We start from the raw sequence: 19,400 nt of genomic DNA, 5'->3' as shown, positions 1-19,400 counted from the left end.
TATAATTATAAAAATTATTATATTTTATTAAAAGGACTTTGTTTAGTTACGTAATTTTTTAAAATGGGTTTTAAATATTTTAATACATTTTGTAGGTCGTCAATGGACATATCAAACCTGTACAGAATTTGGTTATTATCAAACTTCCTCCTACAAACCTCATATATTTGGCACCCGATTTCCACTTAGTTTCTCCATTCAGCAATGCCAAGATATTTTCGGATCTTCATACAATGAAACGTTTCTAAATCATGCTATAGAAAGGACGAACGTTCTTTACGGTGGTTTAGACATTGAAGTTTCTAACGTTGTATTCGTTCAGGGATCATTGGATCCATGGCATGTTTTGGGAGTTACAACAACCTTAAATGATAAAGCTCCTGCTATTCTTATTAAAGGTAAGTAAACAGAAAATATAGAAAACCACAATAAGGTTATATATAAAAAGGTCTTGAAAGTCAACCAGTTAACAACTTTTAGTTATATAAATAATTTTTTTTTTTTTTATTTAAATTTATTTTGCAATCTGTTGAGTGTCAACAATAAACAAAAGTAATTACATTGACTAAGGACAAGAAAGATTTTACCCACTGGCAAAATCAGTATAAATAATAACAATAATAATATAATACAAATAGTACTATACCAATAAATATGATCCAGAAAATATCACAGCCCACAGTGTCTGGATACATTAAAATAAAAACTCTCCGTTTATTCAGGACGTCTAAGGAAGTAATACAAAGTTAGTAATAACGGATAATGTGACAATGCACTTTTTGAGAATTCTGAGAAGGCGTTCTATCGAAAACTCAATTCCACTGCAGAAGGTCACTACGAACCATTTACGACTGAAGAAGTCTCAAATATCATCAAAGAGCTTCATAACTGGAAATCTCCTGGACCAGACGGAGTTCAAAACTTCAGGCTTAAGAAGTTTTGGAGTGTTCATGAATGCTTATCAACACTAATTAATCATGTTATTTCTAATCCGCAGTCCAACTTGTATAAATTGGTCACATCCTGTGTAGCCCGGCGTATCTACCAACACTGCGCTCTAAACACTATCATACATAGAGTCTCAACAGAAAGGATGCGGTAAGGGTTCCATGGGTTGCAAAGAACAACTTATCATCGCCTCAGTTATTTCTAATCAGGCATTCACCAAAAAAAGGAACCTCTCTGCCTTTAGTGACTACAAAAAGGCCTTTGATTCAGTACCACATGAATGGCTTATAGATATCTATATTAAGAATATTATATTAAGTCGATAATAACACAGTGACCTTTTTAAGGCATATAATGACCGGTTGGAAGACTAAAATTCACCTCCAAATGCCTGGTTAAAACAATATCCAAACGGAAAATATCGCAATCAACCGGGGCCTGTTTCAAGGAGACTCGCTGAATCCATTATGGTTTTGTTTAGCTATGCACCCCCTATCCCAGCTGTTAAACTCCACTGACTCAGGTTTTAGCATTAAAAACAACAATACTGTAGTATTTGTCTAACCGCATACTCCAGTGCCAGGTTAAACAAAGTTGGTACCAGCCCATCTCCCTGCTTTAGTCCCTGCGAAATTTTGAAAAAGTCTGTCCGGTGGTTTTATATTCGTACACATGCCTGAGTTTCATCCATTGTGGCTTTAATGAGTCTAATTAGCTTGTATATTAGCTCTAATTAGCAATATATTGTAGAGTTTGTTCCTTTGGACTGAGTCGTATGCCTGTTTGAAGTCTACAAACACGGTGTGGACATCAATGTCGTGTTCCCATGATTTGCTCAAGATCTGTTTGACTGTAAATATTTGAACCAGTGTCGATCTTCCCCCTCGGAAGCCCGTCTGATACTATCCAATAATATTCTAGTGGTTAAAGCCGCTGCTTTATAATATACTTGAGGACTTTATATGCTGTACATAGTAGAGAAATTCCACGGTAGTTTTTGCACTGGAGTTTGTCTCCTTTTTATATATCAAGCATACTATACTTTTCTTCCAGTCGTCGGGTATTTTCTCTTCTTGCCATATGTCTTTGATGAGCGCGTGGATGTGACTTGCTAGGTGGTCGCCACCTACCTTTCTGCTGGTATTTGGTCAACTCCCGGGGCTTTATTGTTTTTCTGGGCCTTAATATCTTCGAGAACTTCCTCTATGGTTGGAGCTTCTACTCCATTCTCTGCTTCATTCTCTTCTATGTAGTTCGTACCCATTTCATCTTCCATGTATACTTGTGTCCCAAGTAGGGTCTGAAAATAATGCTTCGAGGTTCCTATGACTTTCTGTTGGTCACTGATTATTTGCCCACTTTCATCTTTACATAGACTTGTTTGAGGTTTATACCCAGTTTTTATCTTTTTTAGGTATTCGTAAGCCCCTCTACGTGGGCAGTCCGATAAGTACTTAGCCTACAAAAGAAAAAGGAAAATTTTGGAAAAGTGCCAATTTATTTCTCTACATAGTCTCCTTTTAGCTCGATACACTTGACCCAGCGATGCTCCAACTTCTTAAACCCGTCTGAAAAATACGTTTTCTCGAGGTCTGCAAAATAGGCTTCCGTGGCGGCGATAACCTCCTCATTCGACTTAAATTTCTGCCCAGCGAGTGTCTTTTTCAAGTTTGGAAACACATAGTAGTCGCACGGGGCCAAATCTGGAGAATACGGTGGATGTGACAACAGTTCGTAGCCCAATTCGACCAATTTGGCCATGGCGACGGCGGAGGTGTGAGCCGGTGCGTTGTCATGGTGGAAGAGCACTTTTTTCTTTGCCCAATGGGGTCGTTTTTTCTTCAATTAGGCGTCGAATCGGCCCAATAATTCGGCGTAATAGGGCCCTGTGATCTTTTTGCCCTTCTCCAAGTAGTCGATGTAGATCACACCTTGTGGATCCCAGAAAATGCTGGCCATCACCTTGCCGGCCGATTGGACAGTCTTCGCCTTCTTCGGAGCACGTTCGCTAGGTGTTCTCCACTTTTTCGACTATTCCTTGGTTTCTGGTGTATACCAGTGAATCCATGTTTCGTCGACGGTTATGAAACGACGTAAAAACTCCTTTGGATCACACTTAAATAGCGTCAAACACTGCTCTAAAGTGGTTTCACCGTTGAGCTTATTGTCTGAAGTGAGCAAACGCGGCACCCTTCGCGCCGACAGCTTTCTCATGCCCAAAATTGTATGCAGGATATGACCTACGCGGTCTTTTGAGATGCCTACTGTGTCAGCTATCTCGCGCACATTCAGTCGGCGGTCTGCCAATACAAGATCGTGGATTTTTGTCACGTTATTCTCCGTGGTAGCCATTTTCGGGGCTCCTACGCGTGGCTCATCAAAAACCGATGTTCGTCCACGTTGAAACTCATTAAACCAATTTTTGACAGTTGCCATCGAAGGAGAAGAGTCACCGTACACAACATATAAGCGCTCTTTGATTTAGCTGCGTGATTTCCGTTCCAAAAACAAAAATCTAATCACCGACCGATATTGCTCTTTTTACATTTTATTAAAATCCGCGGACACGCTGACTTTCACACGCAATCACAACAATACTATAATTTCAATTTGCCTGAAATTTTGACATTAGCCGTCTACGAAAACGCATTAAATGACAGTACACTTCATTTGCGATAGTGGCGTCATCGGGCGGAGAGGTTAAGTACTTATCGGACTGCCCTAGTAATTTTGTTGTTTTTGAAATTTTCTTCCATTTTTTCTATTTGTCTATTTTCATAGGCTCTTTTTATTTCTACATATCTTGTCTGCTTTTCGCTCTTAAGTTAGTTGAGTTAGTTAAGTTCTACGTTGCTAGGATGTAAAATCAAGGAAAAGTTGAAACATCACATGTTATTTTATACAAAAATGTAACTTCATAACATTTAAAGGCTTTTCACTCAGATATGTTGGTGGCTCAAAGCATGTATGCTGCAAAGAACAGGTATCGTGGACGCAGTTTGGATTCCGCGATGCCTTAGGCACCCGAGAGGCTCTATTCGCTGTCCAAGTGCTTATGCAAAGGTGCAGGGATGTTGACTGTGACGTGTATATTTGTTTTATCGACTACAAAAAGGCGTTTGATAGAGTACAACATGATAAACTCATAAACATCTTGAAAGAAGCGGGAGTAGATGATAGAGACTTGAGAATTATATATAATTTGTATTACAACCAAACTGCCAATATTAAAGTTGATGACGAATTGACAGAGGCAGTTTCCATAGATAGAGGAGTGAGGCAAGGATGCATCCTGTCCCCGGTGCTGTTTAATATATACTCTGAATATATCTTCGAGCAAGCGCTGGGAGAACTACAGGAAGGCGTATGAGTCAATGGAGTGCGTCTGAACAACATTAGATATGCCGACGACGCTGTAGTTTTTGCAGACAGTCTAGATGGTTTGCAAAGAATAATGTCGCGCATATCAGATATAAGTAGAGAATATGATGGACTTGATCTCAATACGAAAAAAACAAAGTACATGGTAGTCAGTAAGCGCGAAATATTAAATACACAGCTTTTGGTTAACCAACAACTAATTGACAGGGTCGACAGCTACACATACCTTGGTACCAACATAAACAGCCAGTGGGACCACTCAAGTGAAATAAAACAACGCATAGGAAAAGCGAGATCAGCGTTCATAGTGATCAAGTCTCTTTTCAGAAGCCACGATTTACCTCTTGCTACCAAAATCTCTATCATCAGATGCTATGTATTTTCTACGTTATTATACGGAGTAGAGGCCTGGACACTTTCCGAGGCTTCTTTGAGAAAACTCGAGGCATTAGAGATGTGGTGTTACAGGCGCATTTTGAGAATTTCGTAGGTGGATCGTGTGACTAATGTTGAATCGTAGAATAGGCAAGGAATGCGAGATTATTAACACAATCAAAAAGCGCAAACTAGAATATCTTGGCCATGTTATGAGAAATGAACAGAGATATGGCTTGTTGCAACTCATTCTTCAAGGCAAGGTATTTGGAAAGAGAGGACCAGGGAGAAGAAGAATATCTTGGCTTTAAAACATGAGAAAGTGGTTTAATACATCGACAACCGGACAATTCAGAATAGCAGCAAGCAAAGTTAGGATAGCCATGCTGATCGCCAACATCCGGAAGGGATAGGCACCTTAAGAAGAAGAAGAAGAAAGCATGTATACCTGTAAAGAACACTGATAATGGAATTATTATTCCGAAAACGTTCTGTGATGTAACCCAAAAGGTTTTTTTAATATAAATATACTTTTCATAAAGGATTTTAATTAATTTTTTTTATTTAAATTAACTGTATTTTATTTATAGGTGCCGCCCACTGCGCAAATATGTATAACCCTTCTGATGATGATACTCCTCAGTTAAAGGCAGCTAGAGTCCAAATACAAGAATTAATAGGTAGCTGGATAGATTTGTAATCTAGTTCTAATGTGTTAAGTTGTATTTTAAGTTATTTAAGTTGTATTTTAATCTAATTCGAAGAAAAAAACACATTATTAGTATTAAAGAGATAAGTATAAAACATTGATATTAAACAAACAAATGATATTAAAAGAGTGTAGCTTATTGTAAAAAGAAATTTTCTTTTAATAAAGATATTTATATATTATATGTTTATTGTAGCGTTTATACAGATTATATAAAACAAAAACCTATTATACAGGGTGTTTGGTAAAGAATGGTCCATAGTTTAACCTTAGATTTCTGAGGTTAAAATAGGTAGATTTAAGCTAACTTACTTTAGTACAAAAGTTGATAATAACCGAAATACAGGGTGTCAAAGTTAAACTTTTATTTTATTAATTTTTGAATATTTCCTGACAGGCATTTGACAACACAAAATTTGGTAAGTAGTGCTGGTTCTGTATACCCTACTAAATTATGTTAAACAAATGTTTCTGGCTACTACCAGAGGCGTACGACGGGGTAGCGTGAATGGTTGACCCTTCCCAAATTCTACGCCTCTGGCGGAATTGCTATTTTAGTCAAATTTTTTGATTCTCAAATACTTTCTATGTAAATAATATACTCTTCATTCGTAACGATAAAGCCATTAGTTTTCGAGATATTTGAAGCTAAAAACGAAGGAGTATATCGTATATCGTTACGAATGAAGAGTATATTATTTGCATAGAAAGTATTAGAGAATCTAAAAATTATGCTAAAATAGCAGTTTAATCAGTGTTAACAGAATTTAGTAGGGTGTACAGTGCCTACACTTTCTGCCAAGTATGACATGGATATGTCAAATTATTTTAAAGTATTCTTTTTTTTTAATAATTTATTCTTTATTTAAAACTTTAAGAACTATGTGTGCCCGGTACTAGAAACTATTTGACATATCTTTATGATACTTGGCAGAAAGTGTAGGTACTGTACATCCTACTAAATGATGTTAAATAATCGTTTCTGGCTACTACCAGAGGCGTACGACAGGGGAAAGTGAATGGTTGACCGTTCCCAAATTTACGCCACTGATGAAACTACTATTTTAGCATAATTTTTAGATTCTCCAATAGTTTCTGTGCAAATAATATACTCTTCATTCGTAATGATAAAGTCATTAGTTTTCGAGATATTTGAAGTTAAAAATCAAAAAAGGCACACTTATTTTGGTTAATGTATTATGCTCCTTCGATTTTAGCTTCAAATATCTCGAAAACTAATGGCATTGTTTATATAGGGATAGTTGGTCAGCCCAATAGGAAAATTTGTTTGATTCAAACTTAGGCAGTCACCAGATGTCCTCACAATTTCTGCGTAACGTCAAAATGCATAGATACCAAGTTGGATATGATCCTATTCATAACACCCCAACTCGCATACATATTAAGAAAATAAATATATATGGAAGAATATAATATTTAGAAACTGAATTAATGATGTCATGCTATTATAATATATAATGTATAGTAGCATGACATCATTAATTCAATTTCTAAATATACTCTTCTATATATATATATATATATATATATATATATATATATATTATATATATATATATATATATATATATATATATATATATATATATACAGTATGTCCCTGTAAGTTGTATCCATATGGAAAACTTTTTTATTATTAATTTTACGAAAAAAAGTTATTATTTATAAAAAGCTCTGCATGGTCCAAAACCTAAGATTCAACCATCAGATATCAAATTTTATGAATATTATACGGGGTATGTCAAAAAGTTTGAATTTCACTCAAGAGTAAAGTAGCTTTATTTTTCACAATATTGAAAATTGCTATTATGAAAAGTTGTTTGAAATTAAAAACTATATTCTAATATGCAATTACATCCTTCTAACTGAAAAAAAAAAATTTTTTTTGAAAAATTATGGATAACTAACATTATTTTCAGTAATTTTAATTCTAATAACTCTTTTATTATTAATTTTACGAAAAAAGTGATTCGTAATAAAAAGTTCTGCATGGTCTAAAATACTCTAAAACCTAAAATAGAACCATCTTATGTCAATTTTATACGAGGTGTGTCAAAAAAGATAAATTTAGATCAAAAGTAAAGTACCTTTATAGTTCAAAATATTTCAATAAGAAGGATGTAATTACATACTGAAACATGGTTTTAATTCTTAATTACTTTTCATAATAACAATTTTCGATATTGTGAAAAATAAAGGTATTTTACTCTTGCCAAATTCATATTTTTTGACATACCCTGTATAAAATTGATAAAATTTGACATAAGATGGTTGTATTTTAGGTTTCAGACCATGCAGAACTTTTTATTAAGAATCACTTTTTTTCGTAAAATTAATAATAAAATAGTTATCAGAACTGAAATAACTGAAAATAATGTTAGTTATCCATAATTTTTCAAAAAAAAATTTTCAATTAGAAGGATGTAATTGCATATTAAAATATAGTTTTTAATTGCAAACAACTTTTCATAATATCAATTTTCAATATTGTGAAAAATAAAGCTACTTTACTCTTGAGTGAAATTCAAACTTTTTGACATACCTCGTATAATATTCATAAAATTTTATATCTAATGGTTGAATCTTAGGTTTTGGACCATGCAGAGCTTTTTATGAAGAATGACTTTTTTTCGTAAAATTAATAATAAAAAAGTTTTCCATATGGATACAACTTACAGGGACATACTGTATATATATATTAATGTGATATCAAGAATTTTAACTTTAAACTTTACAAAAAAAATTATATAAAAATTATTTAAATTTTTGATTTATGATTCATATCACACCTTTCAATTTTGTTATCTCAGGTTTTACTCGTGCTTCAATATCTATACTTTACAGCTGATGGTTTGGGTCCAAAGAATAACGGAATAAAACAACATAATATGATATGAAAATCATGTAATAAAATAAACTGATTAAAATACCTCCAAAGATTATTAACATACAATGTTTATCAAACAAAATCGTTCTATGTACGTGAACCTTCAATAATGCATGTATAATACAATACAATTCCAATCTAAAATCGAGCTTATTATCCTACATAAACAAATCAAGTAATATTCAGTGTCCTTTCTAATGCAATTTTGGTATATCGATTGTACCAAAAGAAAAACTGTATGAATTATCCAATTGTCTCCACAGCTCCCGTCCCCTCTGAAAACAAATTTGATCTCCTTCGACTATCGACAACGTATTCATACGTTACTAATATGATATAATGTTATTTGACCCAAAATTCTCAAATTGAAATTAATTATGAATGTTTCTCCCGTTGAAACGCTTCCTCTGCCTTGAGTTGTCCCATTCCTCGTTCTATGCAAAATAAACTATCAGTTCTCAGCCGCCTCCTATGTAATTGGCACTTTCCAATGATGCCAGCCTCCTTTCCTCTCGCCAAAAACTTAATCTCTCGTTCCGAAATAAACAGCGATCCGGATAATACAACTAGGAAAAGTTTACTTACAAATTGGTACCAGATCAGCTACCGTCGGACACACTTACTTCACCAACTCACAACTTTTTCTTTATCACTTACTGCCCCGGGAGACCACCTCGAAAAACCGACCATTCACTTTCTGAAACTGGAACTAACTGACTATCTCCTCTCCTCTCTCCATCCATCCAACCTCTCAGTATACACACCCATCTCATCACTTTCCAAAATCTCGGCCAATCAGAAATTTGCATACCACTCCCCACATAAAATCATAAATACCTACAAAATTTCCTAATTCATATTATTTCTACAAGGACACTTAATTTCTATGGGGTATTTACAGATTCCGAAAAAAACCATTTACTTATTAACTATTTTTATTGTTCTGTTCATGGCGCAAACCCGGATTACGGAACACTTTATGGCTTATAGGAAAAAAACCATCGTTAACTTCTATTCACTGTACCAGCACTATTCACTTGTTATACTTATACAAAAGATTATTTATGACTAAGATTACCTTAGGTTAATTCCAGGCAGTTCGGAGTATTTTTACTTTCTCTAATCTCTGAAATATTGATTTCATCGTACATTTAATATCTCTACTCCTCAATTTTCAATCCCATAATATATATATATATATATATATATATATATATATATATATATATATATATATATATATATATATATATATAACAAATGAAATAGAGAATGTGGAAAAATCCCCTTACGAATAACTCACACATCCACTATTTCTGGCTGGGAAAAATTTTTCGAATAGAATCAAAGATCCAAACACCAGTTCTTAGAAATGTGTTTCGCCCTCTTCAACCTCCGTGGGCTCATCGGTAAAGATGAGAGGTTGAATATCTTTAGACACATTCCATCAAAAAACAACATCCGAGACATAGACATAACAGGAGCGTAAATCTACGCCCAACCTGAAAATGACAGTCTCAAGTTTTAATTCCCTAATTACTTTAGAATAAGTAAGATAATGTTTATGAAAAAACAAAAGATGTAGATCTTTGAAACACACTCAGTGATCAAAAGATCCACAGGTACTGGTTTAACGACCACTCGTACGAAATCAAACAAATGAAATAGAGAATGTGGAAAAATCCCCTTACGAATAACTCACACATCCACTATTTCTGGCTGGGAAAAATTTTTCGAATAGAATCAAAGATCCAAACACCAGTTCTTAGAAATGTGTTTCGCCCTCTTCAACCTCCGTGGGCTCATCGGTAAAGATGAGAGGTTGAATATCTTTAGACACATTCCATCAAAAAACAACATCCGAGACATAGACATAACAGGAGCGTAAATCTACGCCCAACCTGAAAATGACAGTCTCAAGTTTTAATTCCCTAATTACTTTAGAATAAGTAAGATAATGTTTATGAAAAAACAAAAGATGTAGATCTTTGAAACACACTCAGTGATCAAAAGATCCACAGGTACTGGTTTAACGACCACTCGTACGAAATCAAACAAATGAAATAGAGAATGTGGAAAAATCCCCTTACGAATAACTCACACATCCACTATTTCTGGCTGGGAAAAATTTTTCGAATAGAATCAAAGATCCAAACACCAGTTCTTAGAAATGTGTTTCGCCCTCTTCAACCTCCGTGGGCTCATCGGTAAAGATGAGAGGTTGAATATCTTTAGACACATTCCATCAAAAAACAACATCCGAGACATAGACATAACAGGAGCGTAAATCTACGCCCAACCTGAAAATGACATAGATATATATATATATATATATATATATATATATATATATATATATATATATATATATATATATATATATATATATATGTATTTTTCTTAATATGTAGGTATGCGAGTTGGGATGTTATGAATAGGATCGTATCCAACTTGGTATCTATGCATATTGACGTTGCGACCCTGACAGAAATTGTGGGGACATCTGGTGACTGTCTCAATTTGAATCAAACATATTTACCTATTGGGCTGACCAACTATCTCCCTATATAAACAATGCTAATGGCTTTATCGTTACGAATGAAGAGTATGTTATCTACATAGAAAGTATTGGAGAATCAAAAAATTGCACTAAAGTAGCAATTCCGCCAGTGGCGTAGAATTTGGGAAGGGTCAACCATTCACGTTCCCCCGTCGTACGATTCTGGTAGTAGCCAGAAACTTTTGTTTAACATAATTTAGTAGGGTGGATAGTACCAGCACAAAATATTCAAAAATAAATAAAATACAAGTATAACTTTGTCACCCTGTATTTCGGTTATTATCAAGTTTTGTACTAAGGTAAGTTACCTTAAATCGACCTATTTTAACCTCAGGAATCTAAGGTTAAGCTATGGCCCATTCTTTACCAAACACCCTGTATAAAGATCTAAATAAAAAGAAAATTTACAATCTCAGAATATTTCAAATCGATAGTACCTATTATGATTTTATGCACATGATAGTATCTGCACATCTGTTGGCCACCGATAGAAGTGGATGGAAGATATTGATAAGAGGCAGAACGCTGCATTTGACGCCCTAGAGGGCACTATAAGGATTATGGGAAAGAAGAATATTCACAAGAACCGAGTTAATACGAAAAGAACAATCATGGATGCCTGAACTTTCGAGCAAAATACCTGTCTAATGTGTCTCTATTTAAAATTTAAGCTTTGTAGTACTGGAAGGGAGGGGGTTGACAAATGGCAGATATCTACATCGTTAAAAGATGTCTCATTTGGAATAACAGTCGGCCTTTTTTTAGCATTTTCACAAAATCCGATGAATATTGCCAAATATCATAGACTCTTTTGAGTGGCTAACTCTGTAGGTATTATTTTTTTATCTTGCATTTTGCGTTTTCACACCACTTTGGTTATATTATATGATAAACAAAACTGAAGTATTTTGGATCTTAATATGAATACTTATCTTTAGGTATAAAGCAATCGATAGCTTTATTTTAGATGCAGTGTTACCAAAAGCTTAAGCTATGGCTAGATTACATTCATTTACCACGGTAGTGCTTTTACTATCGACTTTCGGTTCGTTTGCTGCTGGATCTAATTTCTTTTGGAGGGGTAGACTATTTCACCGAGAAAAAAATCCAGAAGCTAACAAATATGAAAGATGGTTTAATCAAACTTTGGACCATTTTAATCCAAACGATGAGAGGACCTGGCAACAGGTAAAAGTCTATATATAAAGTTTTATGATTAAATTTACATACTGAATATTTTACATACTTCCAGCTTAAGGAGACTTTTACTTTCCAAATTGAAAAAAAATTTTTTAAAATATTTTTAAAGAAAAAACTATTCTATGTATAGATAGTTATACATTTTTTTCTACATTAGGTAATAAGATTATATTTTTTCCTACATTATTTTGTACATTATTACGTAATTATTCTACAATAATAATTAATATTATTAATTTCTACATTATTATTATTACTTTTTTTATCACTGCCGAGGGCGTTTTCCAAAAACGTTTTAGGCGTTTTAATTTTGGAGACATTTTTCTGCTTTCCTGTAACAAATTAAATTTGACCCTCAGTTTATTTAAATAATTATAAATAAATATTGAAAAACCAATTTGCAAAAAATTATTATTTGCATTTTAAATAAGCACTATCAAATATTTTAGTTTGCAAGAGAAGTTGCGTTATGTTACCAGTATAAAGCAAAAAAAAAATTGGATGATAAACATTCAGTAGTTTATGAGATATTATTAATTTGTTTATTAGATTTTACTGTTTATTCAATTGCAAAACGCTGTTGTTTCTGATAGAGTAAACTCTTTTATAAAGTCTCATTGGTTTTGTTTTTTTATGTATATTTTCGATAAATGCAGTGAAAAATCAAAATTTCAATTAAACTTTCAAAATGGCGTTCGAAAATTGTTGTAATTTGTTTATAGGTAACTTTCTTTTTTATGGTCGGGGGATTCAATATTTTGAATTTTGGTTTCGATATTCGTGTTACTGAAAATTTTTCAAGTATTAAAAGGAAAAGTACTTTTTCTACGGCCGTGCTAAAAGAGCCACTTTCACGCACGCATTTCGTTTCTGAAAGTTGCACTTTCCCGCACACGGCGTGCGGGAAAGTAAAATACCTTGTAAATGGCATTATAATATATTATATACATGCAATAAACTATTATTTAGATATTATTTTAAATTTATCTTATTTTGTTCATGTTTTAATGAAATTAGCGCGATTATTTCATTCATAGGAGATTCTGACCAATAGAAAGCTACAGAAATAAAAATTAAACTGATTATTTTTTGATGATTTTAACTTCCAATCGTATAGTAAGATATTTGATCACATGTTTAATTCTGTCCAATCAGATTAAAATTATACTGAGAATTATCTACTGTAGAAAATTACCGATAGAATTTTTTTAAGTAGATTGTTTCTGTTTAATGGCAACCAGTTTCCTAGTTTTGACAACTGTCACATTTAAGAAAATATCCATAATATACGTATTAAAAAATAATCTTACGAATATCACACGACAGTAAGAATAAATATGAAAATAATGCTTCATTTTTACTCAAATTTGTTGTCATTGGGCAATAGCCACTCGAGCCCTGCGAGCTCTCGTGTCGTAAAATTTGTTGCCAGACAACAAATTTTAGAAAAACTGTCGCATTATTTTCAATTTATTCTCACTCTCTTGTGATATTATACCCGATAATTTTTGATAATTTCCCGACGTCAAGTATATTACGTGAGATGCCCTTCGTTGCTATGAAAAAATACATTCAGTGACATTAATGACAATTAATGTTTTAAAAATTATAAAAGTGATGACTTTCAACCGTCAAATATTTGTAACAATTGTGTGTTTAATTGTACTAATTTGTACTTACATAAATAAATTACATTAAAATTTTGGTTTTGAACAGTTTTATTCATGAAATAATCGCAACAAATTGCACTCGATCTCTAAAATGAATCTAGAATTTTAGAGCTCTTGTGCAATTACTACTGATAATTCGATGAAATAAAATTATTTTGACATAATATTTAAAAGTCAGATCAGTAGACAATTACAATGGTTTTGAATCGTTGTCATGGAAACCAATATCGTCGTCGTGGTAACCCATTATTGAAAGTTTGGTTTTGACAAACTTGTCAAAGGATTAATTTGTGTATTTTCACTTCTAATTAAAAATTGATATAACTCTATTTTTTGTTGCTTTTTTCTAAACGTACGGCCCCAGAAAAAATATTGTTCCTAACTGATGCGAAAAGTGTCTTTCAGCACTAGTTAGGAAGATAACTATTTTAGAACCATTTTGTGCCGAGATAATTTTTCCAACTTTACAAATTTATAATTTGTTTATTTATCAATATTAACATTAATATTGTACCTACATCTACCAACCCTACTACTTAAGAATGCCCTTTATACATATAGTAAACATTTTGAATATTTTAAAAAAGAAGGATATATCAATATTAACATTAATATTGTACATCCAACCCTACTACTTAAGAATGCCCTTTATACATATAGTAAATATTTTGAATATTTTAAAAAAAGGATTATCTTAGCGATCTTAAATGAAAATATTTTGCCTGAAATGTGGTGAAGGAAGAAGTTTGCAATATCTCCGTTAATACTTATTACCGGAGCACTTTTAATTACCCATTTTTTATTATTTAAACAATGATCCCCTTATCAGTCTGTATACTTTGAATACAAAGAAAAGACGGCGCGTGGCACTTATGGGGAGTGCTGACAGAAGTGACTACTTAGAATATATTTGGGTTAATGAAATTTTATATCTGCTTGTTACCGAATTGATATTTTTTTATAATACCGTCATGCGTTTAAATTCTTTAAAATTTAAAAAATCGTAATCAAAGAAATTTTTTTTAATGATTTTTGTAATTTTCAAAATTTGTTAAATATAATATATAATTTATTCATTATTTACATTATTTTCATTATTATCTTTTATTTAAGTCTCATTATTTCATTTTGATTATAATTATATTGTAGAAATAAAACCACTGGTTTATGACAAATAAAATAAGAAATACAGTCACAAATTAAATATCTTCAAACTTTTAATAAACTATTTTTTATTTTTTTTATTAAATATTAATAATAAAGTTGGTTTAAATATTAATAATATTTAGACCAGGCTGTACCGTCGCCACCGTTAGGTATATTATTCCGATTCGTTTTTTTTAACAAACTTACTCAAACAGAGGTCCTTATAACAAATCCACAGGGTGCCGGGAGATGCCGCGGTCGGAAAATTGTTTAAACCATTTGTTTAAACAAATTCAAAAAATCAATTTTTTCACTTTGTTCAATTTCTTCTTTCTCAAAGGTTTCTTATGATTTTTCTCTAAAATTGATTGTTGTCGAGTTATGCGCGATTTAAATTTTTATAAACGCGAAAATTGGCATTTTCTAGGTTTAATAACTCAATTAAAAATTATTATTATGAAAGTCAGAAAGTGAGAGAAAAATCACAAGAGACCTTTTTTACTCCAAATGACCCAAATAATGTAAAAAAAATTGAACGAAGTAAATTTGTTATAAGGACCTCTTTTTGAGTAGTTTGTGCAAAAAAAAGCGAATCGGAATAATTTACCTAACGGGGGTGACGATACAACCTGGTCTAATTGGCTGTGAGCAGTGTGCTTGGTTGCAGGTATAATAATTTGAAGCCACGTCTAGTATGTCAAAATGTAACTCCGCAAAAAAATAATTGCTAAAATTACTAGACTGTCTAAAATTAGCGAACCGACTATATTCTTTTTTTTTACAGAGGTACTATGTGAATGATGAGTTTGCTAGTGGTGAAGGCAATCTTGCTTTTCTTATGATTGGTGGAGAGGGAGAAGAAAGAGGTGGTTGGGTGATCAGCGGAGCATGGATCACATACGCCCGCAAATATAAACCAATTTTGTTTGATCTCGAGCACAGATACTATGGTAAAAGCCGTCCGACCGAGTAAGCAGAAAAATTTTGTCTAGTCATTTTTTAAACAGATTTTTTATTTTTCCTTTCAAATCTCATAACTAAATCATTCCTAATTAAGCCGACTAAATCATAACAACCAAAGCACCGAGCAACCAAACATGAACTGTAGGCAAAATTGACAAGACACATCAAGGTGGTTATGGTTATGGTACATCGGGGCAGGGCCCACTTGTGAGCTCTTCAGACACCCAGACCTCCTACGGCGGGTCCATTGTATCACCCCTATCTTACGGACCAGGTCCATGAGAGCCTAGTCTTCGGCGTTTATGGGACCCAGGCTGCACCTTGCTCCCATACTAGTCCCCCAGAAAGCTTATGGCCTCACAGAAAGCCACAAGTCTCTTAAAAGACAACTCCCTGACTGGCTCGGCTGTATATATGCCGATCCCAGAATCTGCCACCTCCGATAGGCCAATGCCGGGCACTCCCAGAGAACATGTGAGGAGGTTTCCTCCTTCTCATTACATAGACGGCACCGTGAGCTATCCGCCGCTCTAAGCAGATGAAGGTGTCGTCGGAGTCTACAGTGGCCGGTAAGCATACTGATCACCAGGGAACATCTTCTACGATCCAGAAGAAGCAGTTGAGCTGTAAAACTTTTGGATGGCCCCACTATGTGGAGCCTGGCCTGTCTCATACCTCCAAAACTGGCCCAGGAGTGCTGGAACCTCCGCAAAAGAAGCTCCTTGAGACTACCCCGACCAGTACTGTAGGGCACTCCAATCACAGGTTCGGGTCCCACAGGCAGAGAGGATGAGCCCCGCCTTGCCAGGCCGTCAGCCCGTTCGTTACCTTCCCGACCTGTGTGTCCTGGTATCCATACCAACCTAACCCTGTTGGTTATAGTAACGTCATCCAGAGCTCTCTTGCACTCAAGAACCAGCTTAGAGCTGACCTTAAGCGCTTCCAAAGTTCTTAGCGCTCCTGGATGTCAGCAGATAGAGATGGTCCTGCTTAAGCAAGCCCTATCTGTAATCTCTTGAGCATATGCCAGGATCGCAAAGATCTCGGCCTGAAAGACTGATGCATGAGAGCCGAGAGCCTGGCTGGACTCAAATCCGACTCCACCACCGTACACTCCAGCACCTGCCCGCTCGTCTGTTCTAGACCCATCTGTGAACCAGGTGAGCCCACTCCGACAGATTAGTGTAGGTTCTCGTTCTACCCATTCATCCCGGTCAGGAAATTGAACCAAGAAGGAGGATGAGAACTCAAATTGAGGGGACATGCTGTCCTGTACCATAGAAAGCACAGGACAGCACTCGATAGCCTGTCTCCAAATGTCACAGCGGCTCATCCGCCCATTCGTTCCCATCCAGTATCCAGAGCAATTGAGACGATAGGCTGCCATCATGGCTTCGTGCTCTACAATGAGATGTAGAGGAGGTAAATCCAGCAGTACCTCAAGAGCTGCTGTGGGAGTGGTCCTCATGGCCCCTGAAATGCCAACGCATGCCAACCGCTGAAGATGAGCCAACTGGACGTTGACTGAAGACAGTCTAGCCCGGGGCCACCACACGATTGCCGCATACGTCAGTATAGGCTTTATCATGGATTGGTATATCCAATGTAGAATTTTCGGCTGCAGACCCCATTTGGCTCCGAAAGCTCTTCTGCACGCCCAGTAAGCTGCAGCGGCCTTCTTCAACTTAGCGTCCAGATGTTCCTTCCATATCAGTTTAGAATCCAGGATCACTCCTAGGTACTTCACTGACCTGGAAATCAATAATGTTTTGCCATAGAAGCTAAGATTTCTAGTAGATCCGATGACCCTTCTCCTCGTAAACGGAACCACAGCACTCTTCTCAGGATTAACCCTGAGTGACTGCTCCCGACACCATTCTTCAACGAGCCCGAGAGCCACCTGAGCGACCTCGTGCACTGTTCCCGGGAAGAACCCCTCAATCAGTAAAACTACGTTATCGGCGTAGGCTTGTGCATACATACCTTGTTCGGATAGTCGCTGAAGAAGGCCGTCAACCACCAGGCACCACAGCAGGGGGATAGAACTCCTCCCTGAGGGCAGCCACGAGATGCTGACACCTGAACGCAACAACCGTTCCGGTACGCTACGTATACACTGTTCTGTATAAGAGAGCAGCTAGCTCTATATGCCGAGGTTAGGGCTCCGGATAAGTGATCCAAAGAGATCTCTATCTCCTCAGCTCCGCCTCGACAGGGAGGCAGACCCACGAGATTATGGCCGAGCTCCTCTCGAAAGAGTTCCCTAGTCTGTAGCTCTTGGATTCCTATATGAAATATTCTGGAGCTTAAGAGCCTCCAGCTTAATGATAATGTGTCTATGATCTGACAGTGAGATTTCCTAGGACACGACCCACTCCGAGACCAGTCCCACTAACGCTCTAGAGCATAAAGTGAGGTCGATAACTTGATTTCTTCTAGACGTCATAAACGTAGGTACCGAGATCCGATTTAGAATTTCTAAGTCGGTTCCCGAGAGATATTGCAGCAGAGCTGCATCCCGGGGATTGATATCTGTACTCCCCCACACTATGTGGTGGGAGTTGGAATCGCATCCCACTAGGAGCGGAAGTCGCAGGTCCTCACAGTTTCTGACTAACTCCATCATTTCCATTGTTGGAGGGGGTTCTGGTGAATCATAAGTAAAGTAGACAGAACAAACCACCATCTCCTTCCACGTCTCAACGACTTGAAACTTCACCTTTACCGCCACAAGGTCTCGCGAACAAAAGTCCTGTAGCAGGCAGGTGAATAAATTATTGGTTAGAACAGCGGCTCTCGGGGTCTCTACAGTGGAGCACCAGAAGAGTTGACCACTACGGTTCCCTAGTCCGCATATTTTACCTCTATACACTCACGGTTCCTGGATGAGAGCTATTCCTGCTGACAGTTCGGATAGTCTTCTCAAGAGGACACCTGAGGCTGCCTTACCGTGTTGCAAGTTGGCTTGGATGATATAACCCATTGTGGTAGTTGAGATCATTAACCAGGGAAGGAAGAGAGATTCCGGTCACCCGAGCCCGCATTCTCTTCCCCGGAGCGCTCCGGACCAGAGGAGCCCTGTCCGTCACCGACGAGCGAGCTCTCTCTAGTCTCTGGAAGCAAGACTTCAGAGTCCTTCATCTCAGCAGCAGATGGCGTAGAACTGGAACCTTGTCCCTCTTTTCCTTGACGTCAGCTTCTCCTTTGGATTTTTCCGATCAACATGAGAATATTTACTTAAGATACTGCCGCAGGGAATAATTCCACTGACGACAGTCCGAACCATTCTCAAGGCACGTATCCAGCCATCTTTCTGGAGGTCGACTTGTAAACTAGATCTACACTTGACGGTGCTTTAGTTCACATGGCAACATCTTCTACCAAGGACGCATTGCGCATCATTAGCCAACAGGGTATAATAATACAAGAAATAATGATGCTGCAGTTCCTAGTACATTCAGAAGCAGCGTTTTGGAAAATCTAACTTCTTCTTCTTCTTATACTGTAACGGTACGGTAATCATTGATATTTCACCCCTTA

The 19,400-nt window shown here is 35.9% G+C and overlaps 2 protein-coding genes across 2 annotated transcripts in view; both read left to right on the top strand.

Annotated features, from left to right (window-relative positions):
* Positions 1-5,595, top strand: part of LOC126889391 (putative serine protease F56F10.1) — a 90,204-nt gene extending 84,609 nt beyond the window's left edge. The window contains exons 6-7 of the mRNA XM_050657651.1: positions 96-398; positions 5,295-5,595. Coding sequence (XP_050513608.1) covers positions 96-398; positions 5,295-5,404 — 413 coding nt within the window. The 3' untranslated portion in view covers positions 5,405-5,595. The remainder of the gene's footprint in view (positions 1-95; positions 399-5,294) is intronic.
* A 6,237-nt stretch (positions 5,596-11,832) lies between these two features.
* Positions 11,833-19,400, top strand: part of LOC114344886 (putative serine protease F56F10.1) — an 80,648-nt gene continuing 73,080 nt past the window's right edge. The window contains exons 1-2 of the mRNA XM_050657650.1: positions 11,833-12,069; positions 15,682-15,866. Of these exons, the coding sequence (XP_050513607.1) occupies positions 11,875-12,069; positions 15,682-15,866 (380 nt within the window). The 5' untranslated portion in view covers positions 11,833-11,874. The remainder of the gene's footprint in view (positions 12,070-15,681; positions 15,867-19,400) is intronic.

Source organism: Diabrotica virgifera, chromosome 8, assembly GCF_917563875.1.
Source record: "Diabrotica virgifera virgifera chromosome 8, PGI_DIABVI_V3a".
NCBI classification, from domain to species: domain Eukaryota; kingdom Metazoa; phylum Arthropoda; class Insecta; order Coleoptera; family Chrysomelidae; genus Diabrotica; species Diabrotica virgifera.
Note: the sequence above shows the minus strand (reverse complement) of the source record. Positions and strands in the feature narration are given on the sequence as shown.